This window comes from Paramacrobiotus metropolitanus, unplaced genomic scaffold (genome assembly GCF_019649055.1).
Source record: "Paramacrobiotus metropolitanus isolate TYO unplaced genomic scaffold, Prichtersi_v1.0 Parri_scaffold0000171, whole genome shotgun sequence".
In the NCBI taxonomy this organism is placed as follows: domain Eukaryota; kingdom Metazoa; phylum Tardigrada; class Eutardigrada; order Parachela; family Macrobiotidae; genus Paramacrobiotus; species Paramacrobiotus metropolitanus.
In genome coordinates this window covers 35,404-62,555 of record NW_026570391.1, presented here as the reverse complement: position 1 = coordinate 62,555, position 27,152 = coordinate 35,404, and the positions used below count along the sequence as shown (strand labels likewise).

General features: G+C 45.7%; 6 protein-coding genes across 9 annotated transcripts; 4 read left to right on the top strand and 2 right to left on the bottom strand.

Moving 5' to 3' along the window:
• Positions 1-1,708: 1,708 nt before the first annotated feature.
• Positions 1,709-5,415, top strand: LOC129600322 (dual specificity protein kinase zak2-like). Its single transcript, XM_055498805.1, has 4 exons — positions 1,709-2,215; positions 2,326-3,333; positions 3,449-4,517; positions 4,646-5,415. The coding sequence occupies exons 1-4, from the start codon at positions 1,900-1,902 to the stop codon at positions 5,169-5,171; spliced, it is 2,919 nt and encodes a 972-aa protein (XP_055354780.1). The 5' UTR covers positions 1,709-1,899; the 3' UTR covers positions 5,172-5,415.
• Positions 5,416-10,209: 4,794 nt separating this feature from the next.
• LOC129600324 (uncharacterized) lies at positions 10,210-14,468 on the top strand. Of its 3 annotated transcripts, XR_008692041.1 has the most exons (5): positions 10,210-10,709; positions 10,820-11,818; positions 11,934-13,003; positions 13,132-13,499; positions 14,409-14,468. XR_008692041.1 is itself a non-coding variant. In XM_055498806.1 (3 exons), the coding sequence occupies exons 1-3, from the start codon at positions 12,306-12,308 to the stop codon at positions 14,438-14,440; spliced, it is 1,098 nt and encodes a 365-aa protein (XP_055354781.1). In that variant the 5' UTR covers positions 12,286-12,305; the 3' UTR covers positions 14,441-14,468. The 3 variants fall into 3 exon arrangements, 1 of the variants encoding a protein (XP_055354781.1); XR_008692040.1 differs by lacking the exon at positions 14,409-14,468 and having other exon boundaries at positions 13,132-13,918; XM_055498806.1 differs by lacking the exons at positions 10,210-10,709; positions 10,820-11,818 and having other exon boundaries at positions 12,286-13,003.
• A 3,302-nt stretch (positions 14,469-17,770) lies between these two features.
• LOC129600329 (uncharacterized) lies at positions 17,771-19,174 on the top strand. The gene is made up of 2 exons (XM_055498811.1): positions 17,771-17,951; positions 18,022-19,174. Exons 1-2 carry the CDS (start codon positions 17,864-17,866, stop codon positions 18,798-18,800), a joined length of 867 nt encoding a protein of 288 aa, XP_055354786.1. The 5' UTR covers positions 17,771-17,863; the 3' UTR covers positions 18,801-19,174.
• A 684-nt stretch (positions 19,175-19,858) lies between these two features.
• Positions 19,859-22,621, bottom strand: LOC129600320 (uncharacterized). The gene is made up of 3 exons (XM_055498804.1): positions 21,824-22,621; positions 21,352-21,745; positions 19,859-20,956 (listed from the first exon to the last, which is right to left on the bottom strand). The coding sequence occupies exons 1-3, from the start codon at positions 22,472-22,474 to the stop codon at positions 20,073-20,075; spliced, it is 1,929 nt and encodes a 642-aa protein (XP_055354779.1). The 5' UTR covers positions 22,475-22,621; the 3' UTR covers positions 19,859-20,072.
• Positions 22,622-22,836: 215 nt separating this feature from the next.
• On the top strand, positions 22,837-24,751 carry LOC129600319 (uncharacterized). 2 transcript variants are annotated; one of them, XR_008692038.1, is made up of 2 exons: positions 22,837-23,070; positions 23,205-23,335. XR_008692038.1 is itself a non-coding variant. In XM_055498803.1 (2 exons), the coding sequence occupies exons 1-2, from the start codon at positions 23,065-23,067 to the stop codon at positions 23,993-23,995; spliced, it is 852 nt and encodes a 283-aa protein (XP_055354778.1). In that variant the 5' UTR covers positions 22,837-23,064; the 3' UTR covers positions 23,996-24,751. The 2 variants fall into 2 exon arrangements, 1 of the variants encoding a protein (XP_055354778.1); XM_055498803.1 differs by having other exon boundaries at positions 22,837-23,125; positions 23,205-24,751.
• LOC129600318 (uncharacterized) lies at positions 24,284-26,522 on the bottom strand. Its single transcript, XM_055498802.1, has 2 exons — positions 25,440-26,522; positions 24,284-24,961 (listed from the first exon to the last, which is right to left on the bottom strand). Exons 1-2 carry the CDS (start codon positions 26,335-26,337, stop codon positions 24,438-24,440), a joined length of 1,422 nt encoding a protein of 473 aa, XP_055354777.1. The 5' UTR covers positions 26,338-26,522; the 3' UTR covers positions 24,284-24,437.
• Between the last annotated feature and the right edge of the window lie 630 nt (positions 26,523-27,152).

Below are 27,152 nucleotides of genomic sequence, written 5' to 3'. Positions count from 1 at the left end.
TCATCGGTTCTTCAATAAATTTGTTCAGTATAAGTAGTGTAAACCTGTGCTAGCCCATCTGATCTCTGAACTGACCGATGTCGAATGAAATGATAAATTCTTCACTATATTTGTACCTTTTGTGAGATTTTGTTATGCTCTTGTCAGGTTCCGTCTCTATCCCACCCACTGTCCGCACATTTTGGCGTTCTTAAGGCCTATTTATACTTCACTTCAGTCACGTTTTTTTCTACGTCCGTCAAAATTGTGTTTTATGGACGTCCACCAGAATGTACAAGAAAAAAGGTGGCCGTGACAAAAAACGGCCCTAACATCCAGCTTAGATCACGGTCGTGTACAAAGCGGCTCCTATTTATACTAGGACAGCATGTCCGTCAAAAACCAAATTTCGAGCCCAAAACAACCCGAAATAATTGTTTTACAATCTGTGCTGAATGTATGGCAAGCGGAACCTAGTACATACATCTGGTGCCAGTAATTATCTAACACTTTAAATTTTGTTTAGATTTGAAAACATCAGAAACTGCGCTTCTGTTGCTATACTACGTGTGAACCCGCGGTCGGGTTAAAGACTGAAATACGTATCGCGCATGAAAAGTGGCACACACATGCTAAAAGTTTCTAATGCAAAAATTTTGAAAACGTTAAAGGGAACAAAACGTAGTAGAAAGTTAAGTGAAAACCACGTGCAAGTTTGGGGAAAGTTCATAAAGAACGGCTACTGAAATAAGCAGACTTGCGCGAAAAGCACAGAACTTGATGTCGGTCAACTTTGAAAAAATAGAACCAGTTCTATTTCAAAATTTTGACGGACGAAGCCAAATTTTGACGGCCATCAACTTGACGGACCTAACTTTCGGACGATGTCCGGGTATGTGGTTATACTCCAAAAGTCAGCCACGTGCAATGTGACGGAGATGGGGAAGTGTTTATAGTTGCGAAATTTTATCAGTTCCGTGAGATGTGACGGTCTTAAAGCCGAGTATAAATAGGCCTTTACTCGGTAAAACTTTTTTCCTGCTCGAAAATCACGCCTGCACTTCTAATGCGAACTCGTGGTACATTGTGTGCGATTCTCAAATTTGCATAAATAATATCGTCATCGAATAAACATCAAATTGGTGTGTGGAAAACCATTGCCTAACAAAGGAAAAGATTATATCAAATCACGCAAGAAGGGAATTCTTACCAATAGACTACCAGTTTTCTGTTGTATTATTAAAGCTGCCAGAAAGCACAAGCGGAATGCTGCCTTGCTGTATCGCTCGATCGGCACATGTGTGTATGAGTGAGTCAATCCGCTCGCATTCACTTTACACACGTACTACATTGTATGAGTGTGGCTGTCTTTGCGCGGGCTAGCTGTCCCAGACCGTTTTTCGGTATGAGACCGGTTTTCGCTGTCTTCGCCAAACGCGTACCCTAAACCCGTCGCTTCCTTAATTATTAGTCGCATTGCATGTGGCCGCAGCAACGCTAATGCACTCGTAACACCCGAGATAAGTATCGCTACTGGTACAGAAACTACAGTAAGTACAGTACAGCAAAGATAACACAAAATAAATATCATATTGTGCCCAGCGTGAGTTATGGCGAATGACAGAATCAGTTTATCTCTAGGGCAATCTTGACCTCGCTCACGCTGAGTCAACTTGGACAAGTGCTTGTGTGCTATATTACTGCCGAAAATAATTGCATCGATCAACAGCAGAGCGTTTAATGATTAACCTCGAAAATTGTCGTCTAATAACTACAGTTTCGTGGTCCCTGTAGCACAGTCACTGCGCCTTGTAATAATTTTTTTGCTTAATGAGGTTGAGAGAATCGGCAAGTTATTTATGGGAAGAGTTTGATATTTTCCGCACTTGCTATGCATTTGAATTTTGAACTGTGCTGAAAATGACAGCTCTAGTATTCGGAAGAACTTGTAGCTACGAGTACGGACCGGGATCATTTATAAAAAGAGGATGTAATGGAATTGTATACAAAGCGGCGATTACGGAGCATGGTAATTTTGCTGGAAGCAGGGAGGTAGCGGTGAAGGTTTTGTTTAATCCAGATTGGGAGCATCCGGACTACCGTGAACAAACAAACGCGTCAAAAATGAAAAAAATATTAGAACTGGAGCATCCCCATCTAGTGAAGTATCACAAGATAACGGTGTTTCGGGAGAGGCGTGACTGGAGCATCGAACTGCTCATGGATTACTTTCCGGGTAGGTGCGACACAACTGATAAAGACACCATAAGCTGTTTGTTTAAATTGCTGTTAAAGCTGTTTGCTGTCTAAGTACATTCTTATATTATGCGTATTTTTCGTCCGCAGACGGTAACTTGGACGAATTACTTCGTCGAATCAAAAGGAAACGCCGCCCACTTCACCCGGTAAAAGCCATTTCGTATGCAGTGGACATTGCGGAAGGTCTGAAATATTTGCACGAGCGGGAAATTATGCTCTGTAATTTACAGCCTAAAAATATCCTAGTCGACAGTGGTGAACGACTTCTGATTTGCAACTACGAAGACTGTGTTCGAGGCGACGTTATGCCTGCCCGCGACTTGACTCATCTAATGGAATCCCTTCGCTACATGTCACCAGAAATGATTGCACGTAAAATGATCTCTCGGAAGGGACCAGTTGGAAAAAAAACGGACATTTGGAGTTTGGGCTGCATTCTTCTTCAGCTTGCCAAGTTAACTGTGTCAACGAAAACCCATTGGTCAATTGAAAAAGGCGGACATGTAATGGAAATCTTTAAACCGAAAGTAATTGCACTGATTCGTAGCATGGTAGATGGTTATGTCCCCATTGTCGATGAGAGTATCGCACCGGAAGTGGCTGCATGGGTTAGACAGTGTTTACGCATCGACAGCAATGAGAGAATCAGTGCAAGTCAGCTTCTGGATTTGATAAGACACAGCCAGGACAGTTCGTTAAGTGTAACCACCGGATTTCCGGAAACCATGACAAACGCAAAGCTTAGCGAACGTGAACCTGAGTTAGTCATTAACGAGGAGTCCTTTGGCAGTAATTGTGAATGCAGCTATTCAATGCGTGACTGCATCGGATACGGAGCAATCGGTCAAGTATACAAAGCAACAATTACAGTACCAGGAAACTTTTCCGGGAAAAATACGGTGGCTGTCAAAGTCGTTCACCTGGATAATAAAAACCGTTATCTGCAATCGAATCGAAACTGGCCGAAACTTCGCAATCGACTGGTGACGATAGTCAATATTCGCAACAAAAGCTTACTTGACTACCATAAATTCAGCGTTCTCAAAACGACATCGGGAATACCTTACATCGAACTGATGATGGATTACTGCGAAGGTAGCTCGTTAGTGTTGTTAAACCTTATTAATTTTAACAGTCTGTTATGCATTTACGATTTAGCTGAGTAATCTGCCTTGCACTTTTTCTTTCTGATCATCGCAATATTTTCTAGGTGATCTTGAGAAGTTGCTCAATCGACTGAGAACCGGCATTGTGCCTCCGGAAGAGTCCCTTCAGTTCACCACGGCTATTCGTTACGCACTGGATATCACAAACGGCATAAATTTTCTGCACCAAAATAAAATCATTCATGGCGATCTGAAACCAAAAAACATTCTTGTCAAGGAAACATCAAGCCGTCACAAGCGGCTCCTGATTGGCGATTTGGACGAGCATTGGCAGATGACTGGAACGGTAACCCGCTTAAACGACGTTCCGCATTTTCATGGAACAATCCGTTATTTACCTCCAGAAATGTTCAAAAGATTCAGAACAACATCACAAGAAATCGTTGAAGAAAGAAACATAAACACAGAACGCAAAATGGATATCTGGAGTCTGGGTTGCATAATGCTGGATTTGGCAGACTGCATCGCGAAAAACGACGAGAAATGGTTGGAGAAAAAGGAGTGTGAGCAATCGGAAAAAATTATGGCCGGGAAGAGCATTGCGGACCATGTTTTCGAAGAGAAGCTGGTGAACGGATTCGTCCCGTTCGTGCCGGATTCCATTCCAAACTATTACTCCAGCTGCATTCGCCAGTGTTTACGTTCAGCAAGCGAAGAACGACCTTCGGCGGAACAGCTCCTGACGCTGTTGGAGGAAGCTGATAAAAAGGTGCCAAAGGAACTCTTTGTCTTCTTCCACGGCCATCAGGAAAACCAGTTTTCATCAGTGCTTATGCAATCGTTTGAGCCGCTAACCGGCACACTGCGGCCGTTGATGTTTGGCAACAGCTTGAAGAACATGCAATTTCGCCATGGTATATTTACATTGGGCAATGATATTGTCTGCCGAGCACAAGATAAAACGAACAGTGATAAGCATACAATCGAACTGGACATCGCCCAAAAGAGCTGGCGTACAACGACAGCTGACACTGCAGGATTGGGGATACCTGCAAAATTTGCTGTTAACGTTGACGATCATATCTACTTTTGGGATGAAGAGGATGTTCAAGCACCGTTCAAAAAGCTGGACGGCAGAAATTTCTCGGTATCTCCGCTTCCCATGCCTCATTGGTGAGAATGTTCACTGTATTCTGTTTTTGGAAATGACTCGATCGACGGGCACCATCAGACTATGTTCTTTTGACCCTTTTACTCACTACTATTGAATATAAAGGCTAACCTGTTCTGTTCTTATTCAGGATCAGAAGAGTTGACCGGATAGTTCGCAGCAAGAACAAAATCTTTGTAATTGGGGCATCATCCAGCGAGAGTGTTCGATTGGTGGAACGATTCGATACGACAACAAAGCAGTGGGGACCACCCGGATCAGTTGCATCGCTGCCAGATGACCGTGTCGGCTTCGCCGCCGTTGTTTTCAATAAAGAGCTTTATTTGCTAGGCGGTCAAACCACCTCCGAGACTGCACCCCAACTGCTAAAATCATGCGTCCGATTGGACCGCAAAACCAGCCAATGGGTGCAGGTCAGTGACCTTTTGCACGCCAGAACCAACCACTGCGCGTTCGTTTATCAAGAACAAGTGTACGTTTTCGGCGGACGCATTGATGGCACGGACGGGCTAGCGCAAACAATGCAGGTGTGCGATGCGAAGACGTGGCAGTGGTCCACCTTTCCGCTGCCCGACTTGGATGATGTTGATATGGATCCAAGCCTTAATGTTTCTTATGTCGTCAGAGTGGATATCAACGGCAGTCAGTGCCACTAACTCGGCGCTGGCAAATCTAGAAACTATTTCTTTATAAAATCGGTTCTTGGGCTTCTGCTTTAAGTGACTTCCTGTATTACTGGAGTTTCCTTGAACAGCTATCATGTTCCTGGAAAAAGACGCATCGCTCTTAACCGAATAGGAGAAACTGTTTCACAATTAGTTTTATACAGATATGTGACTGCATTTTGATTGAAGTACTCCCTACTTGACACGAGCGTCTAAATTTCGTTGCGTTTGTGGTAGATTTCACACTTACTTTGTAATTTGTGTTACATACTGAGTTATCGTAGAAAAGTGGCTACAGCAGCATACAAACGACCACGTTGCTTTCGTACACAAACTTAACATTCGAAATAAATTAGCGTCGTTCCATTGTTTTTTTGTCAAAGGTCTTAATTCACCAAATAGGGGCTTCGTCCCTATTTCAAAAGACACCAGCCATGAATTTCGCATTTTACGCGCGCTGCGTGACCGCAAAAGGGAAACCCATACCGTTTCATCGTATGTGTTTGTTCTGTTTAATGTCTTTGTAATGGCTTTTCACGCATCCAAAAGACTGCGCCCGCACTTACAATACACTTGGACATTGCTCATCACCATGTCCATTTATAGTCCAGTAAAACGAGTTTAAAACACAAACAGTCTTTGCTGACAGGATTTTAACCTGAATCCAGTTAAAAAACAAAATGCTGACAAGTGTGAAATTCAGTTTCCTTTGGTAATTTTTTTTTATGGTTTTCGTGAATTTTCAAACTGCCGAAATTACTTTTGCCGCTAAATGTGTCATTAAGATAGATGTTGTTTATGTTGTTGGTCTTTTTGTTGTTTTCTTTTTTCTCTCTTTTTTTCCCTTTGGGCTTTTTGGTTTGTCTGCTCGGCTCATGTACAAGCAATAAATTTAGCAACATGGTTTTGTTTTGATAATTATGAGTACGGAATAGTGTTGGTTGCTGGTCTCTGTTGCGGAAACTTGTGTTTTCTAGAGTAGCTTGCAGAAGTTTGTGCGCATCGACGAAGTAAGTAATCGATTCCTAAGTTTTCTTGCCAAATATTTTATTTGATAAACAGCATTAATAATTGTCAGAACGTGCAAGCATGCCACAATGTGCATGTGTACGTTGTTTATTTCGTTATCCCTAGCGAGCAGAAATAATGCCTCCGGCTACCGTTTTGGTAGGAAAACAACACATGTACTGTAATAAGCATGTGTGATGAAAGCTATAAAGTACGGAACAATGCTGCAGTAGCACAAATAATTGGATGTACTAGAAAGTTGACAAAGAAGAATTATAAGGAACCCATTCGATTAGAGCACTGAGCAGTCAAACACTGCTGTTTTGCGCTTTAAAATCAATTTTGTGCAGAATTCTGAAGGTACTGTGCCGTCAACTGAGTGCAGCTGTCGTCGAGATGAAATTGTTAAACTTAACCTTTGTCCTCCTGATTGTCGTTTTGCCCATGGTAAGCTCTTAGAGAACTGTTGGACCGACTGTGTTGCACAGTTGCACTGTACCTGTACGGTGATGAAATTTTAGTCATCTGACTTTATAATATTTAACACTTTCGACTGTTTAGATTGTACTGGTGGAATCGACAAAAAACAAAGATACCGGCAAAAAGACCGTGAGGACCAGGATTTTCACTACCGTAGCCTGCTGTCAACTGTAAAGTTTGTTTTGTTTGCAGGACCCGAGAAACCATGATGCGACAATGAAAGCGAAAATCGTTCAGCAACGCGCGGAAGGGAAAAGCCGAGCGGAAGTGGCTGAAATGTTTCACGTTAGCAAAGATACTGTCTCGAGGTTTGCAAAGGAGGCGAATAAGCAATGCAACTGACTGCACTTAACCCGGTGGGTCAGAACCCGGAACTCGGTGCTGTGTGGGGCATTTTCGGAAGCGACTTTCGATCTGTATTACATTAGTCGTTATAATTTCTTTCTTTATGACATCGCTGCTGTTCCCAAAAAATTTGCAAGTGTTTTTGCGCTGTGTTTATTTAATATGACCATTATTGTTTTGTTTCATGCCACGGTGCATGTCCGCCTGTGAAACAGTATATAGTTTTTAAATACGTGGTGTATATATAAATCAGTATTACGAGTAATAGTGGTGGTTTTGCCGAAAAAGCTTCGCTAGCAGACGGCAGTATCACTGGATAGCAGGGCATCTGGATCCACACCTAGCGCATTTTCCAACACCGAATACGAGGACTAGCAGAATTCGCTCGCGCTCAGTGTCAAGCGGACAATCGGTGTTATACTAAGTAGTCTGTAGTGTCCAGCAAACGTTGCTCAATTTTAGCAAGGACGAAGTGCAATCAGCAGACAAGCTCGTTGAGCTCGAGCTTGACCTTTGTCTATCGTGGACATTGTTGCGCTGGCTGGCACTTCGCTTCCCCGCAGAACCTTTTGCCTCTCGTGCGGAAAATGTCCGACGATGGGCGGTGTTTGTGGTCAAACTGGTACTGATTAACGGTGCAGCTATTCTGCTTCAACTTGTGGTGTCCATCCAGGTCACCGCATTGTCCAGCCAGACCGTTCGTACGCTGTTGGCCCACTTTGCCTGGACTGGGAAATGGTGTCTATGCGCGCTCATCATCTGGCACTTTTACCGCCATCACGCGAGTATGCACTATGTATTTTGGGAAAGTAATCTGGCATGCATATTACTAACACTGGCAATTTTCTGCTGTGTAACAGAGTGTATACCACTACACCTCATGCGCGTGAGGAAGCAGTGACCTTGGTGCTGGGATTCCTGGCGTGCCTGCTCGTCTGTATCATCCGCGAAGCGCAGTACGCGTATCTCCACCCGCAAGTGTTAGCCGGCGCCGAGTACTGGCCGTTCCGCGGACACGTGTTCTTCTACGCGGACACCGTTTCGCTGTTCCTCACGGGGTCGGGGTCATCATGGTAGAGCACCTCATCCTCGCCATGATCGCTGTCGTGGTACTCTTAACCACCCGACTGCTCAGCGCTCTCGCCGCCTCCTCCTACCTCGGCGATCACGCCTGGACAACGGAGCAAGGCCGGGCGTGGTGCGCCCGTCTTCCCCGCCCTGCTCATCCTGTGGCACGCCCTCATCCTCATCCTGGAACGTGGAACGGCGCGTCTGTGTCCATGCGTGAAAAATCAGCTGCTGCACACCAAAATGCTGTTCGGGCGATCGCGAATTACCCGAGAACACCAGTCAAAACGCTAATGAATCAGTTCGGAATCCTCCCGCTTTTCACCAGATGGAAGCACCAGGAAGCCACATGGCTATATAAAATCTGGCACCCTACGACATTCCATGTCCCGACGTACATCACGGAAATGATTGTGTTGGACGAGCAAAAGAAGCCGTACAGCTTGCGACACGTTAGCCGCCCAACCATCAAAACACATGCGGTGACGAAAATTGGAGAAGCGACGCTCGCATGGAGGCTAAATAAGCTGCCGAATAAAATTTACTGCTGTAGTAGTGATTTGTTGAACTTACGTTCTCTAACTTGTTTTAAGGCCGCTTTGTTCTGTGCTAGCTTCCTATAAATCCTTGTATATTTGATTCTGATCTTCTGATTGCGTTTCTTGATGTTCAGCCAGGTTTAAAATCCCATGCTAGACTGTCAACCTAGCCGGATATGGGCTACCTGCTCTGATTGCGATTAAATTAAATTAAATTAATGCTACCCATTTCCATTTGCATCCGCTTTGCATCTGCGGTCAGAACGCTGTACAACGAAATACACTACATTGATTACAATATTGTGATATTTGTACGATTAGGCTGAGCAGCTTCTGCGTGCGATGGAAAAGCGTCTGTATGTCCGTGACCTTTTCAGTCCCACTCCAAGTAACAGATTGGACGAGGTGACGCTGCTGCTGCGACTGCAACGATGCGCCAGCAACCCTTGGCCATTAAGGCCGGCAAGTTCTGCTGTGTCGATCGCAATTTGGCTTTTCGGTAGGTTCCCGGTAAAGCTAACAATTTGACCGAGTGGACAACCATAATAATATCCGAAACTAACGCGATGATGTTGTCGTAGATGCTGAGAATCTGTCTTACCTACCTTTGCATCACACAACTCACACGGAGGTGTTAAGGAATTATCCCTGCTTTTTGTTGGCTGCCGCAATGCATCTCGGCCTTCCTTCATCGGTTCTTCAATAAATTTGTTCAGTATAAGTAGTGTATAACCTGTGCTAGCCCATCTGATCTCTGAACTGACTGATGTCGAATGAAATAATAAATTCTTCACTATATTTGTACCTTTTGTGAGATTTTGTTATGCTCTTGTCAGGTTCCGTCTCTATCCCACGCACTGTCCCCACATTTTGGCGTTCTTACTCGGTAAAACTTTTTTTCCTACTCGAAAGTCACGCCTGTACTTCTAATGCGAACTACTCGTGGTACATTGTGTGCGACTCTCAAATTTGCATAAATAATATCGTCATCAAATAAACATCAAAGTGGTGTGTGGAAAACCATTGCCTAACAAAAGAAAAGATTATATCAAATCACGCAAGAAGGGAATTCTTACCATTAGACTACCGGTTTTCTGCTGTATTATTAAAGCTGCCAGAAAGCACAAGCGGAATGCTGCCTTGCTGTATCGCTCGATCGGCACATGTGTGTATGAGTGGGTTACTCCGCTCGCATTCACTTCACACACGTATGAGTGTGGCTGTCTTTGCGCTAACTAGCTGTCCCAGACCGTTTTTCGGTATGAGACCGGTTTTCGCTGTTTTCGCCAAACGCGTATCCTAAACCCGTCGCTTCCTTAAATTATTAGTCGCATTGCATGTGGCCGCAGCAACGCTAATGCACTCGTAACACCCGAGATAAGTATCGCTACTGGTACAGAAACTACAGTAAGTACAGTACAGCAAAGATAACACAAAATAAATATCATATTGTGCCCAGCGTGAGTTATGGCGAATGACAGAATCAGTTTATCTCTAGGGCAATCTTGACCTCGCTCACGCTGAGTCAACTTGGACAAGTGCTTGTGTGCTATAATACTGCCGAAAATAATTGCATCAAACACAGCAGAGCGTTTAATGATTAACCTCGAAAATTGTCGTCTAATAATTACACGTTCGTGGTCCCTGTAGCACAGTCACTGCGCCTTTTAATAATTCTTTTGCTTAATGAGGTTGAGAGATTCAGCAAGTTTTATATGGGAAGAGTTTGATATTTTCCGCACTTGCTACACATTTGAATTTTGAACTGTGCTGAAAATGACAGCTGTAGTATTCGGAAGATCTTGTAGCTACGAGTACGAACCGGGATCATTTATAGGAAGAGGAGAAAATGGAGTTGTTTACAAAGCGGCCATTACGGAGCAAGGTGATTTCACTGGAAGCAGGGAGGTAGCGGTGAAGGTTATATATTATAAACGCGAGCATCCGGGCTTCCGTGAACAAAGATTCGCGTCGAAAATGAAAAAAATCCTAGAACTGGATCATCCCAATCTAGTGAAGTATCACAAGATAACGGTGTTTCGGGCGAGGCGTTACTGGAACATCGAACTGCTCATGGATTACTTTCCGGGTATTTGCGACATAACTGACGAAGACATCATAAGCTATTTGTTTCAATTGCTGTTAAAGCTGTTTGCTATCTAATTACATACTTATGTTATGCATATTTTTCGTCCGCAGACGGTAACTTGGACGAATTACTTCGTCGAATCCAAAAGAAAGGCCGTCCACTTCACCCGGTAAAAGCCATCTCGTATGCAGTGGACATTACGGAGGGTCTGAAATATTTGCACGAGCGAAAAATTATACATTGTCATTTAAAGCCTGAAAGTATCCTAGTGGACAGTAGTGAACGACTTCTGATTTGCGATTACGAGGACTTTGCTCAACTTCGAGGCGACATAACTCACATGATGGGAACCGCTCGCTACATGTCACCAGAAATGCTTGTATGCGGAGTGCTTGAATCATCAGAGGGACCCGTTGGAAGAAAAACGGACATTTGGAGTTTGGGCTGCATTCTTCTTCAGCTTGCACAGCTAACTGTGACTGTGTCAACGAGTACCCACTGGTCCCTTGAAATAGACGGACACGTACTGCAAAGAACTGATCCAAAAAGTCCCTCGTTGTGTGTCATTGAGGGCTATGTCCCCGTTGTTGATGAGAGTATCCCACCGGAAGTGGCTGCATGGGTTAGGCAATGTTTACGCATCAATAGCAATGAGAGAATCAGTGCAAGTCAGCTTCTGGATTTGATAAGATACAGCCAGGCCAGTTCGTTAAGTGTAACCACCCGATTTCCGGAAACCATCACAAATGCACAGCTTGGCGATCATGAACCGGAGTTAGTCATTAACGAGGAGTCCTTTGGCAGTAATTGTGAATATCGCTACTTAATGAGTGACTGCATCGGATACGGAGCAATCGGTCAAGTATACAAAGCAACAATTACAGTACCAGGAAACTTTTCCGGGAAAAATATGGTGGCTGTCAAAGTCGTTCACCTGGATAATCGAAACCGTTATCTGCAATCGAACCAAAATTGGCCGAAACTTCGCAATCGACTGGTGACGATAGTCAACTTTCGCAATAAAAGCTTGCTTGCCTACCATAAATTTAGCGTTTTCAAAGCGACATCAGGAATACCTTACTTCGAACTGATGATGGATTACTGCGAAGGTAGCTCGTTAGTGTTGTTGAACCTTATTCATTTTAACAGTGTGTTATGCAGTTACGATTTAGCTGACTAATCTGCCTTGCACTTTTTCTTTCTGATCATCGCAATATTTTCTAGGTGATCTTGAGAAGTTGCTCAATCGACTGAGAACCGGCATTGTGCCTCCGGAAGAGTCCCTTCAGTTCACCACGGCTATTCGTTACGCACTGGATATCACAAACGGCATAAATTTTCTGCACCAAAATAAAATCATTCATGGCGATCTGAAACCAAAAAACATTCTTGTCAAGGAAACATCAAGCCGTCACAAGCGGCTCCTGATTGGCGATTTGGACGAGCATTGGCAGATGACTGGAACGGGTAACCCGCTTAAACGACGTTCCGCATTTTCATGGAACAATCCGTTATTTACCTCCAGAAATGTTCAAAAGATTCAGAACAACATCACAAGAAATCGTTGAAGAAAGAAACATAAACACAGGACGCAAAATGGATATCTGGAGTCTGGGTTGCATAATGCTGGATTTGGCAGACTGCATCGCGAAAAACGACGAGAAATGGTTGGAGAAAAAGGAGTGTGAGCAATCGGAAAAAATTATGGCCGGGAAGGGCATTGCGGACCATGTTTTCGAAGAGAAGCTGGTGAATGGTTTCGTCCCGTTCGTGCCGGATTTCATTCCAGACTATTTTTCCAGCTGCATTCGCCAGTGTTTACGTTCAGCAAGCGAAGAACGACCGTCGGCCGAACAGCTCCTGAAACTGTTGAAGGAAGCTGATAAGAAGGTGCCGAAGGAGCTGTTTGTCTTTTTTCACGGTCAACGGGCAATTCAGTACTCACCAATGTTTATGAATTCGTTTGAACCGCTAACCGGCACACTTCGGCCGTTGTTGTTTCACGAGAGTTTGAAGAACATGCATTTTCGTCACGGTATATTCACATTGGGCAATGCTATTGTCTGCCGAGCACAAGATAAAACGAACAGTGAAAAGCATACAATCGAACTGGACATTGTCCAAGAGAGCTGGCGCACAACGACAACCGACAGGGCAGGATTAGGGATTTCTGGAAAATTTGCGGTTAACGTTAACGATCAGATCTACTTTTGGAATGAAGAGGATGTTCAAGCACCGTTCAAAAAGCTGGACGGCAGAAATTTCTCGGTATCTCCGCTTCCCATGCCTCATTGGTAAGAATGTTCACTGTATTCTGTTTGTGGAAATGACTCGACCGACGTGCACCATCAGACTATGTTCTTTTGACCCTTTTACTCACTACTATTGAATATACAGGCTAACCTGTTCTGTTCTTATTCAGGATCAGAAGGGTTGACCGGATAGTTGGCAGCAAGTGCAAACTGTTTGTATTTGGGACATCTACCGACGAGAGGGTTCGATTGGTGGAACGCTTCAATACGACAACAAAGCAGTGGGGACCACCCGGTTCAGTTGCACCCCTGCCGGATGACCGTGTCGGCTTCGCCGCCGTTGTTCTCAATAAAGAGCTGTATTTGCTAGGCGGTCAAACTAACCCCGTTTCTTCACACGACTTGCTAAAATCATGCGTCCGACTGGACCGTAAAACCAGCCAATGGGTACAGGTGGGTGACCTTTTGCACGCCAGAGCCAACCACTGCGCGTTCGTTTATCAAAAACAAGTGTACGTTTTCGGCGGACACGTGGATGGTAAGGAAGGCCTTGCGCAAATAATGGAGGTGTACGATGCGAAGACGTGTCAGTGGTCCACCTTTTCGCTGCCAGACATGGATGATATTGATATAGATCCAAGCTTTAATGTTTCTTATGTCGTCAGAGTGGATATCAACGGCAGTCAGTCCCACTAATTAGGCGCTGGCAAATCTAGAAACTATTTCTTTAAAAAATCGCTTCTTCGCCTTCTGCTTTAAGTGACTTCCTGTATTACTGGAGTTTCCTTGAATAACTATCATGTTCCTGGAAAAAGACGCATCGCTCTTAACCGAATTAGGGGAAACTGTTTCCCAAATAGTTTTATCTGTGACATTTTGACTGAATTACTCCTTATTTGACAGGAGCATGTACATTTCGTTGCGTTTGTGGTAGATTTCACACTTACTTTGTATTACATACTTAGTACACAAATTTAACACGCGAAATAAAGTAGCGTCGTTCCAATGTTTTTTTTTCAAAGGTCTTAATTCACCAGATAGGGGCTTCGTCCCAATTTCTAAAGACATCAGCCATGAATTTCGCATTTTACACGCGCTGCGTGAACGCAAAAGGGAAACCCATACCGTTTCATCGAATGTGCTTATTCTGTTTAATGTCTTTGTAATGGCCTTCACGCAGCCAAATTTAAAGACTGCGCCCGCACTTACTCTTGGACATTGCCCATCACAATGTCCATCTATATGTAGTCCAACCAAGTTAGTTCAAAACACAAACAGTCTTTGCTGACGGGATTTTAACCTGATTTTAATTTAAGATTTTAATCCAGTCAAAAATCAAAATGTTGACAAGGGTGAAATTCAGTTCCCTTTGGTAGATTTTTTATGGTTTTGGCGAATTTTCAAATTGCCGAAATTACGTTTGCCGCTAAATGTGTCATTTCGACAGATGCTGTTTTTAAACGCACCGCACCATGTTGACGGAGCGCATTAGGATATTATTACCACGCTGGACAAAGGGCACGCGCCTTCGTCACTTATAGCCGTAATGGCAATATTATCGTTCATGTTTTAAATTTATCGGGTTTACTGCTACACCAGTCACCATATTACCATCCTCCGCCTGCGTACCAGCCAGAAAGTTCTACGGCGGACAGCCTTCTGCGAGGATGCCACTGTGGACGTTGCCGAATGGAGAATTCCAAACAGTTACCGTTGTCCCAGTTTCCGGGCCACCGGCGCAGCTCCTCTTAGCTTCCGTTGTTGTTTGTCTTTCTTATTTTTTCTCTCTTGTTTTCCTTTTGGGCTTTTGGGGTTTTCTGCTCGGCTCATGTACAAGCAATACATTTAACAACATGGTTTTGTTTTGATAATTATGAGTACGGAATAGTGTTGGTTTCTAGTATCTGTTGCGGAAACTTGTATAGATATGTTTTACCTTGAAGATTTTTTGTGCGCATCGTTGGAGTAAGTAACTTGTTCCTAACTTCTTCCAAATATTTTATTTGATAAACAGCATTATTAATTGTCACAACTTACAACTTACAAACATGCCATAATGTGCATGTGTAACTTGTTTACTGCACTATCCCCAGCGAGCAGAAATAATGCCGCTGGCTACCGTTTTGGTTGGAAAACAACACATGTACTGTAACAAGCACGTGTGATGAAAGCTATACAGTACGGAACAATGCTGCAGTATCACAAATAATTGGATGTACTAGGAAGTCGACAAAAAAATTTATAAGAAAACCATTCGATTAGAGCACTGAGCAGTCAAACACTGCTGTCTTAAGTTTTAAAATCATTTTTGTGCAGAATTCTGAAGGTCCCGTCAACTGAGTACAGCTTTCGTCGAGATGAACTTGTTAAACTTGACATTTGCCATCCTGATTGTCGTTTTGCCCATGGTAAGCTCTTAGAGAGCTGCTGAACTGTGCTTGTACGGTGATGAAATTTGAATTGTCTGACTTTATAATAATTATTTTAACACTTTTGACTGTTTAGATTGCACTGGTGGAATCGACCAAACATAAAGATACCGGCAAAAACACCGTGAGGACCATGATTTTCACTATCGTAGCCTGCTGTCAACTGTGAAGCTTGTTTTGTTTGCACTTTACAGGACCCGAAAAACCATGATGCTACAATGAAAGCGAAAATCGTTCAGCAATGTACGGAAGGGAAAAGCAGAGCGGAAGTCGCTGAAATGTTTCACGTTAGCAAAGACACTGTCTCGAGGTTTGCTAAAGAGGCGAATAAGCAGTGCAACTGATTGCGCTCAACCCATTGGGTCAGAACCCTGAACTCGATGCTGTGTGGGACCTTTTTCGAAGCGACTTTCGATCTGTGTATCTTTAATCGTTAAAATTTCTTTCTTTATAACACCGCTGCTGTACCAATAATTTTGCAAATGTTTTTGCGTGGTGCAGATCAAATATGACTATTTTTGTTTATTTTATGCCTTGTAGCATGTCCGCCTGTGAAACAGTATATAGTTTTAAAATACGTGGTGTATACATAAATCTCTATTACGAGTAATAGTGGTGGTTTTGCCGAAAAAGCTTCGCTAGCAGACGGCAGTATCACTGGATAGCAGGGCATTTAGATCCACACTTAACGCATTTTCCACACTGAAAACGAAGACCAGCCGAATTCGCTCGCGCTCGGTGTCAAACGGACAATCGGTGTTATACTAAATAGTCTGTAGTGTCCAGCAAACGTTGCTCAATTTTGGCAAGGAGGAAATGCAATCACCACACTAACGCGTTGAATATGAGCCTGACCTTTGTTTATCGTGGACATTGTTGCGCTGGTTGGCACTTCGCTTCCCCGCAGAACCTTTTGCCTCTCGTGCGGAAAATGTCCGGCGATGGGCGGTGTTTGTGGTCAAAGTGGTGTACCTGCTGTTTAACGGCGCGGCTATCCTGCGCCAGCTTGTGGTCTCCATCCAGGCCACCGCATTGTCCGGCCATGTGCCTGTGCGCGCTCATCCTTCTCCACTTTTACCGACATCAGGCATGTGTGTACAATACACCTAACCGAATAAATTTTTAGAAATGTAGCAGAGCGTACACTGCTGATATTTTTATGTTAGAGTGTTAAAGAGGGCTTGTATTACATATACTGCACTGCACAACTTTTTCTCTGACGTACAACAGTTCCAGCGGATCATCGCCAGCCTAACGAGCGCCGAGCCCTTCTTAATACGGATGCGCCGGTTAGCAGCGCGTCAGAAAGCAGTAACCTTAGTGCTGGGATTCCTGGGGTGCCTCGTCCTGCTCATCCTGTGGCGCGCCTTCATTCTTATCCTTCTTTCCATTTTCATCTGCATCCGCTTTGCATCTGCGGTAAGAACCATGTACAACCAGTTTAAACTAATGCTGCTCACAATACTGTGTGCATAATGTGTGGGTTATACGATTAGGCTAAGCAGCTTCTGCGTGTGGTGGAAAAGCGGCTATATGCCCGTGACCTTTTCAGTTCCACTACAAGAAACCAATTGGACGAGGGGGCGCTGCTGCTGCGCCAGCAACCTTTGGCCATTACGGCCGGCAAGTTCTGCTGTGTCGATCGGAATCTGGCGTTATCGGTAAGCTGCCGGTATAGCTAACAATTCGGCCGACTGGAAAATCATAGCAGTAATCTAAATTACCGCGATGACGTTTGCTGCAGAGATTGAGGATCTGTCTGACCTACGTTTTTCACGTGTCTGACCTACGCGATCTGGTCAACTCTCACGGCGACGTTAAGGAAGCACCATTGTCGTATGTGGGTTGCCGCAATGCATCTCGGCCTTCTTTCATCAAATCTTCACTATATTTGTACCCTTTGTGATATGTTATATGCGTGCTGGATTCCTTGCTCGATTCCACGTACTGTCTGCACATGTGGGCGTTTTACTTTTAACTCTCTGTAACGTTTTTCCCGCTCAAAAAATGCGCCTATACGTCTATTGCGAACTAAGATGTATAGGCGTATACACCGGGTAGCACTGTCTTCCAACGTAGCACTACTCGTAGCACATCGTAAGCGATTCCCATGTTTACATAAAAAATATCGCCATCAAGTATACATCAAAGTCTTGTGGAAAGCCAATGCATACCAGCAGAAACGATTAAATTAAATTACCCAAGGAATTCGTGTCAAAGACTCTTCACGTGCCAGTTTTCTACTGTGTTATTAAAAAGACTACCGCTGGCGAACAGTCAACAGCAGAGTTGAACCGGGTCAAGACGGTTGCCAAAGTGGCTTCGATTGCATGGCAACGGAATAATTCGAAAACCGCCGCATGCATGCCGCTGAGGTGTCTGTAAGTGTACAGCGAATACGCCACATACGGTGGACTCGGTAGCTGCATCGCAGTGCAAGCAGATAATCGGGCAGCGCTTCCGAACGAACAATATGAGCTACATTCTTCTCTTGCTGGGAATGTTGGCCAGTCGGCCAGGATGCGTCTTCAACGGCTGTCCTTTCGGCGGTCGAAACCCTGGTGCGTTGATCTTTCGCCCGGGGATAGCATTAGCGCGTATGCTCTTCTACTGAAATCCTCTGCATTGCAGTACAGCGTTTGCGTGCCGAATTGGAGGCGAGCATGGCCGAAATTATGATGTTTGACAACGTCCTCAATCTGTCCGCCCTCGAGGACCCCGCCCAGGTCCAGCCGGTACAGCCCCCGCCCGGGACAGTTAGGGTCCCGGTGGGAGAGAGGGCGACGTTCCAGTGCGATGCTGACACGCCAGCATCGGCGCAGCGCATCGTCTGGCGCCACCACAACGCCACCATCCACGGCGACGACGTGCCGGATTCCCCCAAAGGTCACTTTTACCGGCAGATGCCCATCCGCGCCACCAGCAACCTGTTCATCCACAACGTCGGTCGTGACTCCGGTGGAACGGTGGAGTGTTTCGATCCCTGCAACGGCTCCCTGTGCCGCCTCCGCGAATTCTACCTGCAGCCGGAGCTGCGGGCCCGTGACGTCTTCGTGCCGCCCATGCGTGACGTGTCTACGTCGCGGTGGAGCTTCTCTATGGCGTGCAGCGGGAGCGTCGACTGCAGCCAGACTCCGCCCGTGGCGCACTTTATCTGGAAGTACGAGGACTACTTTGTAGCGGCGCCTTATCCCGATCTGCTCGGCTTTCAAGTCCCGGGTTTGCTCAACGCCTCCGTCACCTTCAACGTGTCGGCGCCCGGAGCTATCGATCCCGTCTGCTCCAGTACACTGGCCATCAGCATGAGAGAGGAGGCCGAGCCCCGGTCGGCGCAGGTGGACTGCTGGTTCCGCACCGATGTCCGCCGTCGCGACTGGTTTACCCAAAAAGCATACGTTCATTTCACGTAGCCGTTGCATGAGACGTAGACTGAGACGGTAGCACTCCGTTACAACTACAGCTTTACAGTTAAAAACTTTGCTGTACGTACAGCAAATACCCGTATACGGGTATTTAAGCATGAATACATGTTGCATGACCGTATTAGAATAAATTATATTGCCAGCCCACCGATGAGAATACGAGAAAATTATTAATTTATGTATTGATTTCCTAAGTTAAAAGCTAGCACTTGCTGAAGTCGTTGACGCTGAGGTCAAGCTGTTCAAGCCGCTGTCAAGAAACCCAGAGACGACGCCGAAGCTGTTCCTTACAATGCGCAATCACACTTTGTGACTAATATATTATAAATAATAGCGGATGTCGTGAGTAAAGTCATAGCATTAATGAAGGTCTGTTATACGTACTCGTAGTACGTACAAGCTGAGCACGAGTGAATATCGGCTTATACGACTATTTAATACTAAGCTACAATTAATCCTGTTTTTATTACAAACTTGTGACATGACTGGCTTGAGCTAATAAAGGAAAAAAAAGCTACAATACTAGTACTTGTATTTTTATAGTAGTAATAATGTATGGGTTGATGTTTCGATTTATCGGAAGTACGTACTGTAAGCAACAATCACACAGTACTTACAACTAACTGGTCTTCAGTAGTTACATAATAATATTACTTATTGTAAAACTGTCAGTGCAATTACACACAGACGACATACAGCATTTCCATAGCGCTGTACTAGCCGTAAAGTTGAATAATAACAATAACAATAGCGTATTCTGATCACTGGAGTTTTACGAGTATTGCAATTAATGGAAAACTCAATCTACTACCGATCAGTAAACAAACGCGTTGAGTACGAGTCTGGCCTTTATCTATCGTGGACATTGTTTCTTTCGTCAATTCGTCGTTGTACTTTCATCCTTTGTAACATTTAGTTTGCTATACTTTCTTGAATTTCCAATATTTAAAAAATTACTACGTATTGTATACGCGCCAGAAAAACGTTTGATGGACATGTCTGTAACACTTTCTGGGAGCTGGCATATTAGCAGCTCAGTAAAACGAAATGCTTTTATTGAATTTTTTTATATACCGCTCTGTGGTTTTCTGGGACGCTTTTCTACCGCCCAGTAAGTGCTTTTCACTGAATTATCATAATCGCGCTTTAAGTTGGCAGCTTGCCAGTGATCAGCTTGCTAATGATCCCGGCGCAACACAAAGCTAGACAAACCAAAGAAGCTAAAGCTTTTTGGACAAACCCAACGCAATGCCGATGTCGCTACAGCCCAAACAAATACTCCACAAACTTATGGAAAGCACCGCGGCAGAACTTGCTGGGCCGTGCCGAGTACTCTATCGTCGTTTTCTTCGATCGTCGTGGATGACCTTCGGAGACGAACAAGCGATCTTGACTGCACACCGCCGCGACCGAACTGGATAGCGGCGTTGCGGGAGCTTGCACGGTTGTGCTTTCCTGTGCCAAAAGGTGCTCGTGAATGGCCACCAAGGTGCTCCGACAGTCGAACGACTGGTCCACCCTGATAACCACGCCCTCCGCTTTCAATGCGGCATCCTTAGTGTGCGAAAAGACGAAGGTTCCATCGGTGCAGGTAGCGTTTGTGATGTCGCCACAGGTTCTCCACATTTCGTCCGCGAGGCGGCTCTCCTCGCTGGTCACCGTCACGTGTTCGGTGACAAGGTTAGTGTCAATGTATTGGAGAAATTCCGTGAATTTGGCGAAGCACTGGCTGGTCAGATCGGAGCGAAAGTTCAACTGGTGCGCATGCGAATTCTCCGGGTCGGTCGAGCTGAGAGTGGACACTCCGTTGGCGCATTCGACGCGTATAACTTCCTGTTGACCTGGCTGGTGGTCGGTCTGCTCGGAGAAGTTGAAGAGGTCCATTGACATTGTATGGAGATTGTATAGTTTCATCTGGCAGGCGAACGAGCGATCGGTGCGGAAGACCAGAAGCGTGCCCTCAGCCCGCTGCAGATCAGGCTGGGACAGGGACAAACGACCGAAAGTACAATTAATTTCAATGGGTTTTGTTTCAGGACACAGCGAACTCGAATTATTTACGTCTGGTTTCCTAGTGTTGGTCGTTACGTTGGCTGTCGTGGTCGGGATAGCAGTGCTAGTTACGGTTGTCGACGTGGCATTACCTACAATTTACAAATCACAACTTGCGACGTAAAAACCTAAATGCTGTACTTCTATTCGAAGAATATCGGTTTATCATGAGACCTTTGGTACACCTGAATGCATCTAAACTTTTTAAAGCGTGCGCAAACGGATTTTACGTCTGTGTATACAAACCCTTCGGCTACAAAATAACATAAGCAATTGAAAACTTTCTCTGGGAATGCGCAATAGTGAAAGTTCCCTTAGATATGCACGAATGTGGTCTCTACTTCCTTGCACCGCCTTAAATGAAGGAACTGCCAACATCCCGGTTCTTGAAACAGTTATATCTGTAGCTGTCTAAGACTTAAAGACGATCTTTGAATCTGTAAGATTTTAAACTTTTTTAATTAGTGTCAGGGCTAATAATGCTTACAATGGTTAGACTTCTCTAGCTCTGCAAGCCTCTGTGCAGATCCTGGGTGGTTACTCCCGAATGTCAGACCTGACTGCGATCCACAAGAAAGTGTGACATAGTTATGCCCGTTCCAGGGTCTTCCTTTTACCGCAATGAATTTTTTAGTCCAGGACATAAAGTAGCCCATTTCGCAGCAGTCACAATTGGTGTATCCTTCGCAGAAAGCATTGCCACCGAGGCTTAAGGTAGTTGGAACCGAGGAGTTCCAACCGATGCTGTCCAATATTTCGTTGGGAATGTACCTCAGTGAATTTACTGCAAGATGTAAGCGCACGATTGAGGTGAGAAACGCGCCACCACTGAGTGTTAGGGAATGCAGCTTTGGCTTTTGGTCGTCAAGATGTAGTTTAGCCTGTATAGCAAATTCAGAATGATCATAATTATGTACTTCTATGTGTTTCTTGTACTCGTACTACAACTTCCTTCCTACCAACGTGTCTCTCAATGGATACAGAGTACTCCAGTCCAGTGTTTCCAATGCGTTGTCGTCCAAATACAAATTCGTCAGCGACGGTTTCGCTGATATCCCGGACAAGCTGTCGAAAGCGTCCACGCTGATACTGCTAATGTCATTGTGTTCCAGCTGGAGTCGCGACAATTTCTGGAAGCCGGCAAAATATCCGCGATCAATATAGCCGATTCTGCAGTAATGAATGTTCAGTCTTTGAGTATTATTTTTATTATGATGCAGGAGTTTATCAAGGAGAAACCTTCCGCCGTTTGCTGCAGTGAATCCTTGCAGTGTTAGGGTCAATATAGATTTTCGGAATGGCAGCGATGATATATCATCGTGTACTACGTTGCAGTAATCGAACGGTCGACGTTGGGGAAAATTATTTACAGCCGGACAACCGAGGTAAATAAACTGGACGTCAAGCGGAGTGGAGTCAACAGGAGATGCTCTGGATAGTGTTAAATTATTCTTCGTACACCCCAAACTGCGCAACTGATAATCATACCCGCACCCAGGATAAGGAAGGGCACCGACAATGCCGACTACCGTAAACATAATAACTGGCAGCAACATTGCGATAAGATGCTGCTTTGGCCGTAACGACGCCATGGCACCTGCCACCTGCATCAGAGCTGCTGAATAACGCTATTAACACACATACGTACAAGGTAGGTTTTTTAAAAGAACTGCAACTGTGTTGTCGTGCAGGTGCAACAGCAGCGTGATTTGGAAGCAGCAGTTGCTGGCCTGTGTCGGCAACATGGGACTGCCTTCCCGTTTTGACTTACAGCTTAACTTGTACCTTATACTGGCGCTATCTGCACTTCGATATTGATCGTGAGCAGCTCATGTTGCCGATACATATCGAGATAGAAGAAATTGTAGATCTCATAACAAGATTGCTGTGCAGAGTCCACTTCAACTGAAAATACCGACTGTACAGATACACATTGACACAAGGCAATTGTATGTTGTACTCTGCAGACAAAACAACTTTATTTCCCGGGATTTTTTTCAGCAGGGGCGCAGCACTGGTGGTGCCGTATGAACAACGTAAAACAAGGGCTTTACAGCAATGGATACTATACTAAGTGAAAGCAACATAGAAAGCAACATATTTGGAACTGAGAACGTTGGCAGAGCAGCGAATCATCGTTCGATGTTGTTATTGTATTGAATTCTACAACAGTATGGGCTACAGTGTTCTCTAACTAGGAATGATGGTTAGTATGCCGGGATGTGCCGTCAACGGCTGTCCTTTGAGTGGTTCGAACTCTGGTACGTTCGGGCATTGAACATTTGGCCCGGCGATGACATTAGTGTATAAGTTGCTCCACTGACCTCCGCTGCATTGCAGTACAGCCCTGGCGTGCCGCATTGGAGCTGACCCTGGCCGAAACCATCAAGTCTGACGGCGTCATCAACCTGTCCGCCCTGGAGGACCCCGCCTTGGCCCAGCCAGAACCGTCCCCGCCCGGTACAGTCCGTGTTCCGGTGGGAGACGCGGCGACGTTCGAGTGCGACGCTGAAACAGGAGCGTCGGCGCAGCGGATCGTGTGGCGCCACCACAACGCCACCATCCACGACGAAGACGTGCCGGACTCCCCCAAAGGTCACTTTAACCAGCAGATGACCATCCGCGCCACCAGCTACCTGTTCATCCACAACGTCGGCCGCGACTCCGGCGGAACGGTGGAGTGCCTTGATCCCTGCAACGGCTCCCTGTGCCGCCTCCGCGGGTTCTACCTGCAGCCGCAGCTTCCGGCCCGTAACGTCTTCGTCCCGCCGATGCGCGACGTGTCCACGGCGCTGTGCAGCTTCTCCATGACCTGCAGCGGGAACGTCGACTGCAGCCGGACGCAGGCCATGTTGCACTTCATCTGGAAATTCGACGACTACTTCGTGGCGGCGCCCTATCCTTCTCTGCTGGGCGAGGACATCCCCGGTCTGCTCAACGGCTCCGTCACCTTCAACGTGTCGGCACAAGGAGCAGCCGATCCCTTCTGCGCCAGCACGCTGACCATCGCTATGCGCGCGGAGGCCTGTCCACTGTTGGCACGTGTCGAGTGCTGGTTCCGGCCCGATCTCCGCCGCTCCGAGTGGTTGGCCCAAAAAGCATACGTTTATTTCGCGCAGCCGCTGCAGTAGCCGTTGACTGTTAATAATCGCATTTTTTTCTGCACATGACAGCGGTGCGCTACACAGAATTATCACGCACGTGCTAGCAGCGCGATGGGCGGTTGCCTTAAGGCACTGTTGAGCCTATTGGTTACCGCCCAAAGGTGGTTTCTTACGGAAATGCGTGCAATAGCTACTAATTCTGCAGTGGTGTCAATAGCATCTGCGCCTATCTGAATTGTACAGGATACGACCGATTGAACCCCATATGGTTCACCTGGAAGTTGTAATTATGCTTGTGTTAGCACATGCGAACAGAAACGGTGCTGGCCAAGGTTTATCCCGCGAAATATTTTCACAATTTTAATTCGAAGTAGTCATAAAACAACCCACCGCCCCGAGTATTAAAAGGGAAATTAATTCTACTTGTATTTACTGTATATAGGTAGTACTAACTGTAGCCGATTATTATTTAAATGTCACAAGAAACAAGCTGGGAAAAGGCCTCATACGAGCTGCCTCCTGGCCGGGCGGCCGCCTTGACCACCCGGCTGATCTCCAGCGCCTTCTGCGTGTAGTCGCCCTCCGCGTACGGCTTATCCCACTGCCCGACCTTCTGGACCGCCTCGACCACTTCCGCCGCCGGGACGACGCGGGCGAACAACATCCCCGTCGCGGGCAGACTGAGCCCGTTGCCCAGGCGCTGCGCCATGTTGGCGTTGGCGAACTGGTCGCCGAACATGGGCCAGCTCACCAGCGGCACGCCGGCGTCGAAGGCCTCCAGGAGACTGTTGTATCCCACGTGACTGACGAAGAGCCGCGTCGCCGGGTGGTTGAGGATGCGCCGCTGCGGCGTCCACGCCAACACCAGATATTTACTGGACGCCGACTGCTGCTCGATTAAGGCTTTCATGTCGTCCGAAAGTAGTTTTTGTTGGTTGGCTTTTAGCGACCAGATGAACGGTTTATCCAAGGACATTAACGCTTTAGCAATTTCTGCAACGGAGAAATGAATAATACCAAGAAAATAAACTACAACAAATGAAAAATAAAACAATTTTTTTATATAACGGAAAACATTAATCGACTTTTAAAAAAATAAATAATAAATCGGAAAATATTAATGGACGTTAATAAATAATAATCATACAAAAACAAAAACTAACTAAATTTTTATAATGCTGTGAACAAACGCATAAACAAGTACTCAAACAACAAAATCAAAATAAACGGAAAATAATACGATGAGTAAATGCTTTTAAATACGTCCCATTAAAAGGCAATAAAAAGGGAAATAAGAAAAAATAAATAAAATAAACAATTAAAATAAAAAATCAAATAAACAAGTAGTATTATAAGGGAAATAATAAAAAATATCAAGGGAAATAATAAAAAAAAACGTGAAACTAGTAAAGAAAATAATAAAAAAACAGAAATTAATAAGGGAAATAATGAAAAAAATATAGATCCGTACCAAGTGTTTGGTCCTTTTGCGAGACGGCATACGAGCCGAAACTGACATAGACAACATCCCGTTCCTTTTGCTTATCCAGCCACTGATCCACCAGACTATTCGCCGCCGTCTCCGCTGCATTCTTCGCCCCGCCCTCCGCTTCGGCAAACAGCGGCGCCACGAAACGCACCGGCCGATTGGCCGTCAACGAATGCTCCGCAAATCTCTTTGCGACCTTCTCCTCCAACCCCTCCACCGAATTGACAATATATCCGGCGACATGGTGGAACCCCTTCAGAAAGTTGCCCCCGTACTTATCCGCCATATCCTTGTACGCCTTCGGGATGCCGGTCACATTGAGGTCCTCGTGCGCCTCCCAATCAGAAAAGAAGGCCGCGTCCGGGATCACCGGGGTGTCCGACCCGATGTCCAGTTTATTCGCTAGCATCAGGCCGGAACACGAGAGGAAGCAGAAACATCGGATCCCGCGGGCGGTCAGCAGCTCCACCTGGAAGAAAGCCACCAGGTCGCCGATGATGACGTCGACGGGACGATGGAGCGGTTGGTCCACTAAATGCCGGTAGTCGACGTCCGGATGGGGGTCGACGGCCGCCGGCATAGTGGCGAAGAGTGAGGTGGTAAAGGTCATGGTCTTCTCGCCCAGCTCCATCATCTGGCCGAGGGTGCCCTCGCTGTCGTCGCTCTCCTGGACGCCGTCCTGCAGCGAGACCAACCGGATGTGTTGTTCGTCGGCGGCGGTGAAGATGCCGCGGTGCCGCAGCTGCTGGACGCGCAGCGCCGAGGTCATGAAGGTGACGTCGTGGTGCGCGCTGATCTTCCGCGCTAGCTGTAATAACGGCGTGATGTGCCCGAACAGCGGGTACGGTAGTAGCGCGACGTGCTTGCGTGGTTGCGACATTCTCGTAAATAGTTAATGATCCGTTAGACACGGTTGCGGAGGAATGAAGGCAATTTGTGCGGGAAGGATGCAGGATGGCAAAAAGGCACGCGTTGGCAGAAGAAATTGCGGTGTTCTCGCTGCCGGTTACACTCAATTAGACGGAGCGATTTGATAAGGTTGCTATTTAATCGAGCAAAATGCCGGTTGTGAGTGCAAAGAGAATATAAGGCAGCGTTGCGTAAGGGCTTTCTCTGAAAGCTCATGGTCATGGTTTATGGAGACTGCCGATAGCAGCAGATAAGGGCGTCTTATCTCTGGGCAAAGACGACGACAAGATTGTTTGTTTAGAAAGCAAAGACAATCACCATATGGCATCGTGAATAAGTCTGTACTGTATGTACCGTATTTATGGAACGTCCCTCCCGGAAATAAAATCTTCCGTTAAAACGAAGAAGTTCCGCTAGTGAGTCCCAAGAACATCGTTATGCACAGCTCGTTAGGGTCGCACTAGGGGAATAATTCGTACAGCGCCTGCTCGTACAAGTTCGGGCCACTGCACTCACACACTAAGTGACGTGTAGCGCAGCGCTGAGCTCACACGCAGTCTAACACGTAAAGACACGTCGAAGTTCCAACGTCTGCACCAGTACAGCTGATGTTCCGAGTAGGAGCGATAAAACTTACTACAGTAATCTCTCTGCAAACACTGCACAAGTGAAGGACCTTGTGGGATTCAACGCTTGGGATTCAACGTAGGAGCTCCTTTTATTCATGATGATTTCATTATTATGAAAGGTAAATTTCAAGCTTTACGTACACTGTAGTAAGAACTG

What these genes read in the sequence shown, in the direction of transcription:
- LOC129600322 (XM_055498805.1), top strand. Translation starts at nt 1,900, where the DNA reads ATGACAGCTCTAGTATTCGGAAGAACTTGTAGCTACGAGTACGGACCG. An exon ending in GCTCATGGATTACTTTCCGG is followed by an intron (nt 2,216 to 2,325) that starts GTAGGTGCGACA and finishes TTTCGTCCGCAG; the next exon opens with ACGGTAACTTGGACGAATTA. An exon ending in GATGATGGATTACTGCGAAG is followed by an intron (nt 3,334 to 3,448) that starts GTAGCTCGTTAG and finishes AATATTTTCTAG; the next exon opens with GTGATCTTGAGAAGTTGCTC.
- LOC129600324 (XM_055498806.1), top strand. Translation starts at nt 12,306, where the DNA reads ATGGATATCTGGAGTCTGGGTTGCATAATGCTGGATTTGGCAGACTGC. An exon ending in CCGCTTCCCATGCCTCATTG is followed by an intron (nt 13,004 to 13,131) that starts GTAAGAATGTTC and finishes GTTCTTATTCAG; the next exon opens with GATCAGAAGGGTTGACCGGA. An exon ending in TTTCGGCGGACACGTGGATG is followed by an intron (nt 13,500 to 14,408) that starts GTAAGGAAGGCC and finishes TCATTTCGACAG; the next exon opens with ATGCTGTTTTTAAACGCACC.
- LOC129600329 (XM_055498811.1), top strand. Translation starts at nt 17,864, where the DNA reads ATGAGCTACATTCTTCTCTTGCTGGGAATGTTGGCCAGTCGGCCAGGA. An exon ending in TTTCGGCGGTCGAAACCCTG is followed by an intron (nt 17,952 to 18,021) that starts GTGCGTTGATCT and finishes TCTGCATTGCAG; the next exon opens with TACAGCGTTTGCGTGCCGAA.
- LOC129600320 (XM_055498804.1), bottom strand. Translation starts at nt 22,474, where the DNA reads ATGCAGGTGGCAGGTGCCATGGCGTCGTTACGGCCAAAGCAGCATCTT. An exon ending in ATCCATTGAGAGACACGTTG is followed by an intron (nt 21,746 to 21,823) that starts GTAGGAAGGAAG and finishes TTTGCTATACAG; the next exon opens with GCTAAACTACATCTTGACGA. An exon ending in GCTAGAGAAGTCTAACCATT is followed by an intron (nt 20,957 to 21,351) that starts GTAAGCATTATT and finishes TGTAAATTGTAG; the next exon opens with GTAATGCCACGTCGACAACC.
- LOC129600319 (XM_055498803.1), top strand. Translation starts at nt 23,065, where the DNA reads ATGATGGTTAGTATGCCGGGATGTGCCGTCAACGGCTGTCCTTTGAGT. An exon ending in TTTGAGTGGTTCGAACTCTG is followed by an intron (nt 23,126 to 23,204) that starts GTACGTTCGGGC and finishes GCTGCATTGCAG; the next exon opens with TACAGCCCTGGCGTGCCGCA.
- LOC129600318 (XM_055498802.1), bottom strand. Translation starts at nt 26,337, where the DNA reads ATGTCGCAACCACGCAAGCACGTCGCGCTACTACCGTACCCGCTGTTC. An exon ending in GCAAAAGGACCAAACACTTG is followed by an intron (nt 24,962 to 25,439) that starts GTACGGATCTAT and finishes TCTCCGTTGCAG; the next exon opens with AAATTGCTAAAGCGTTAATG.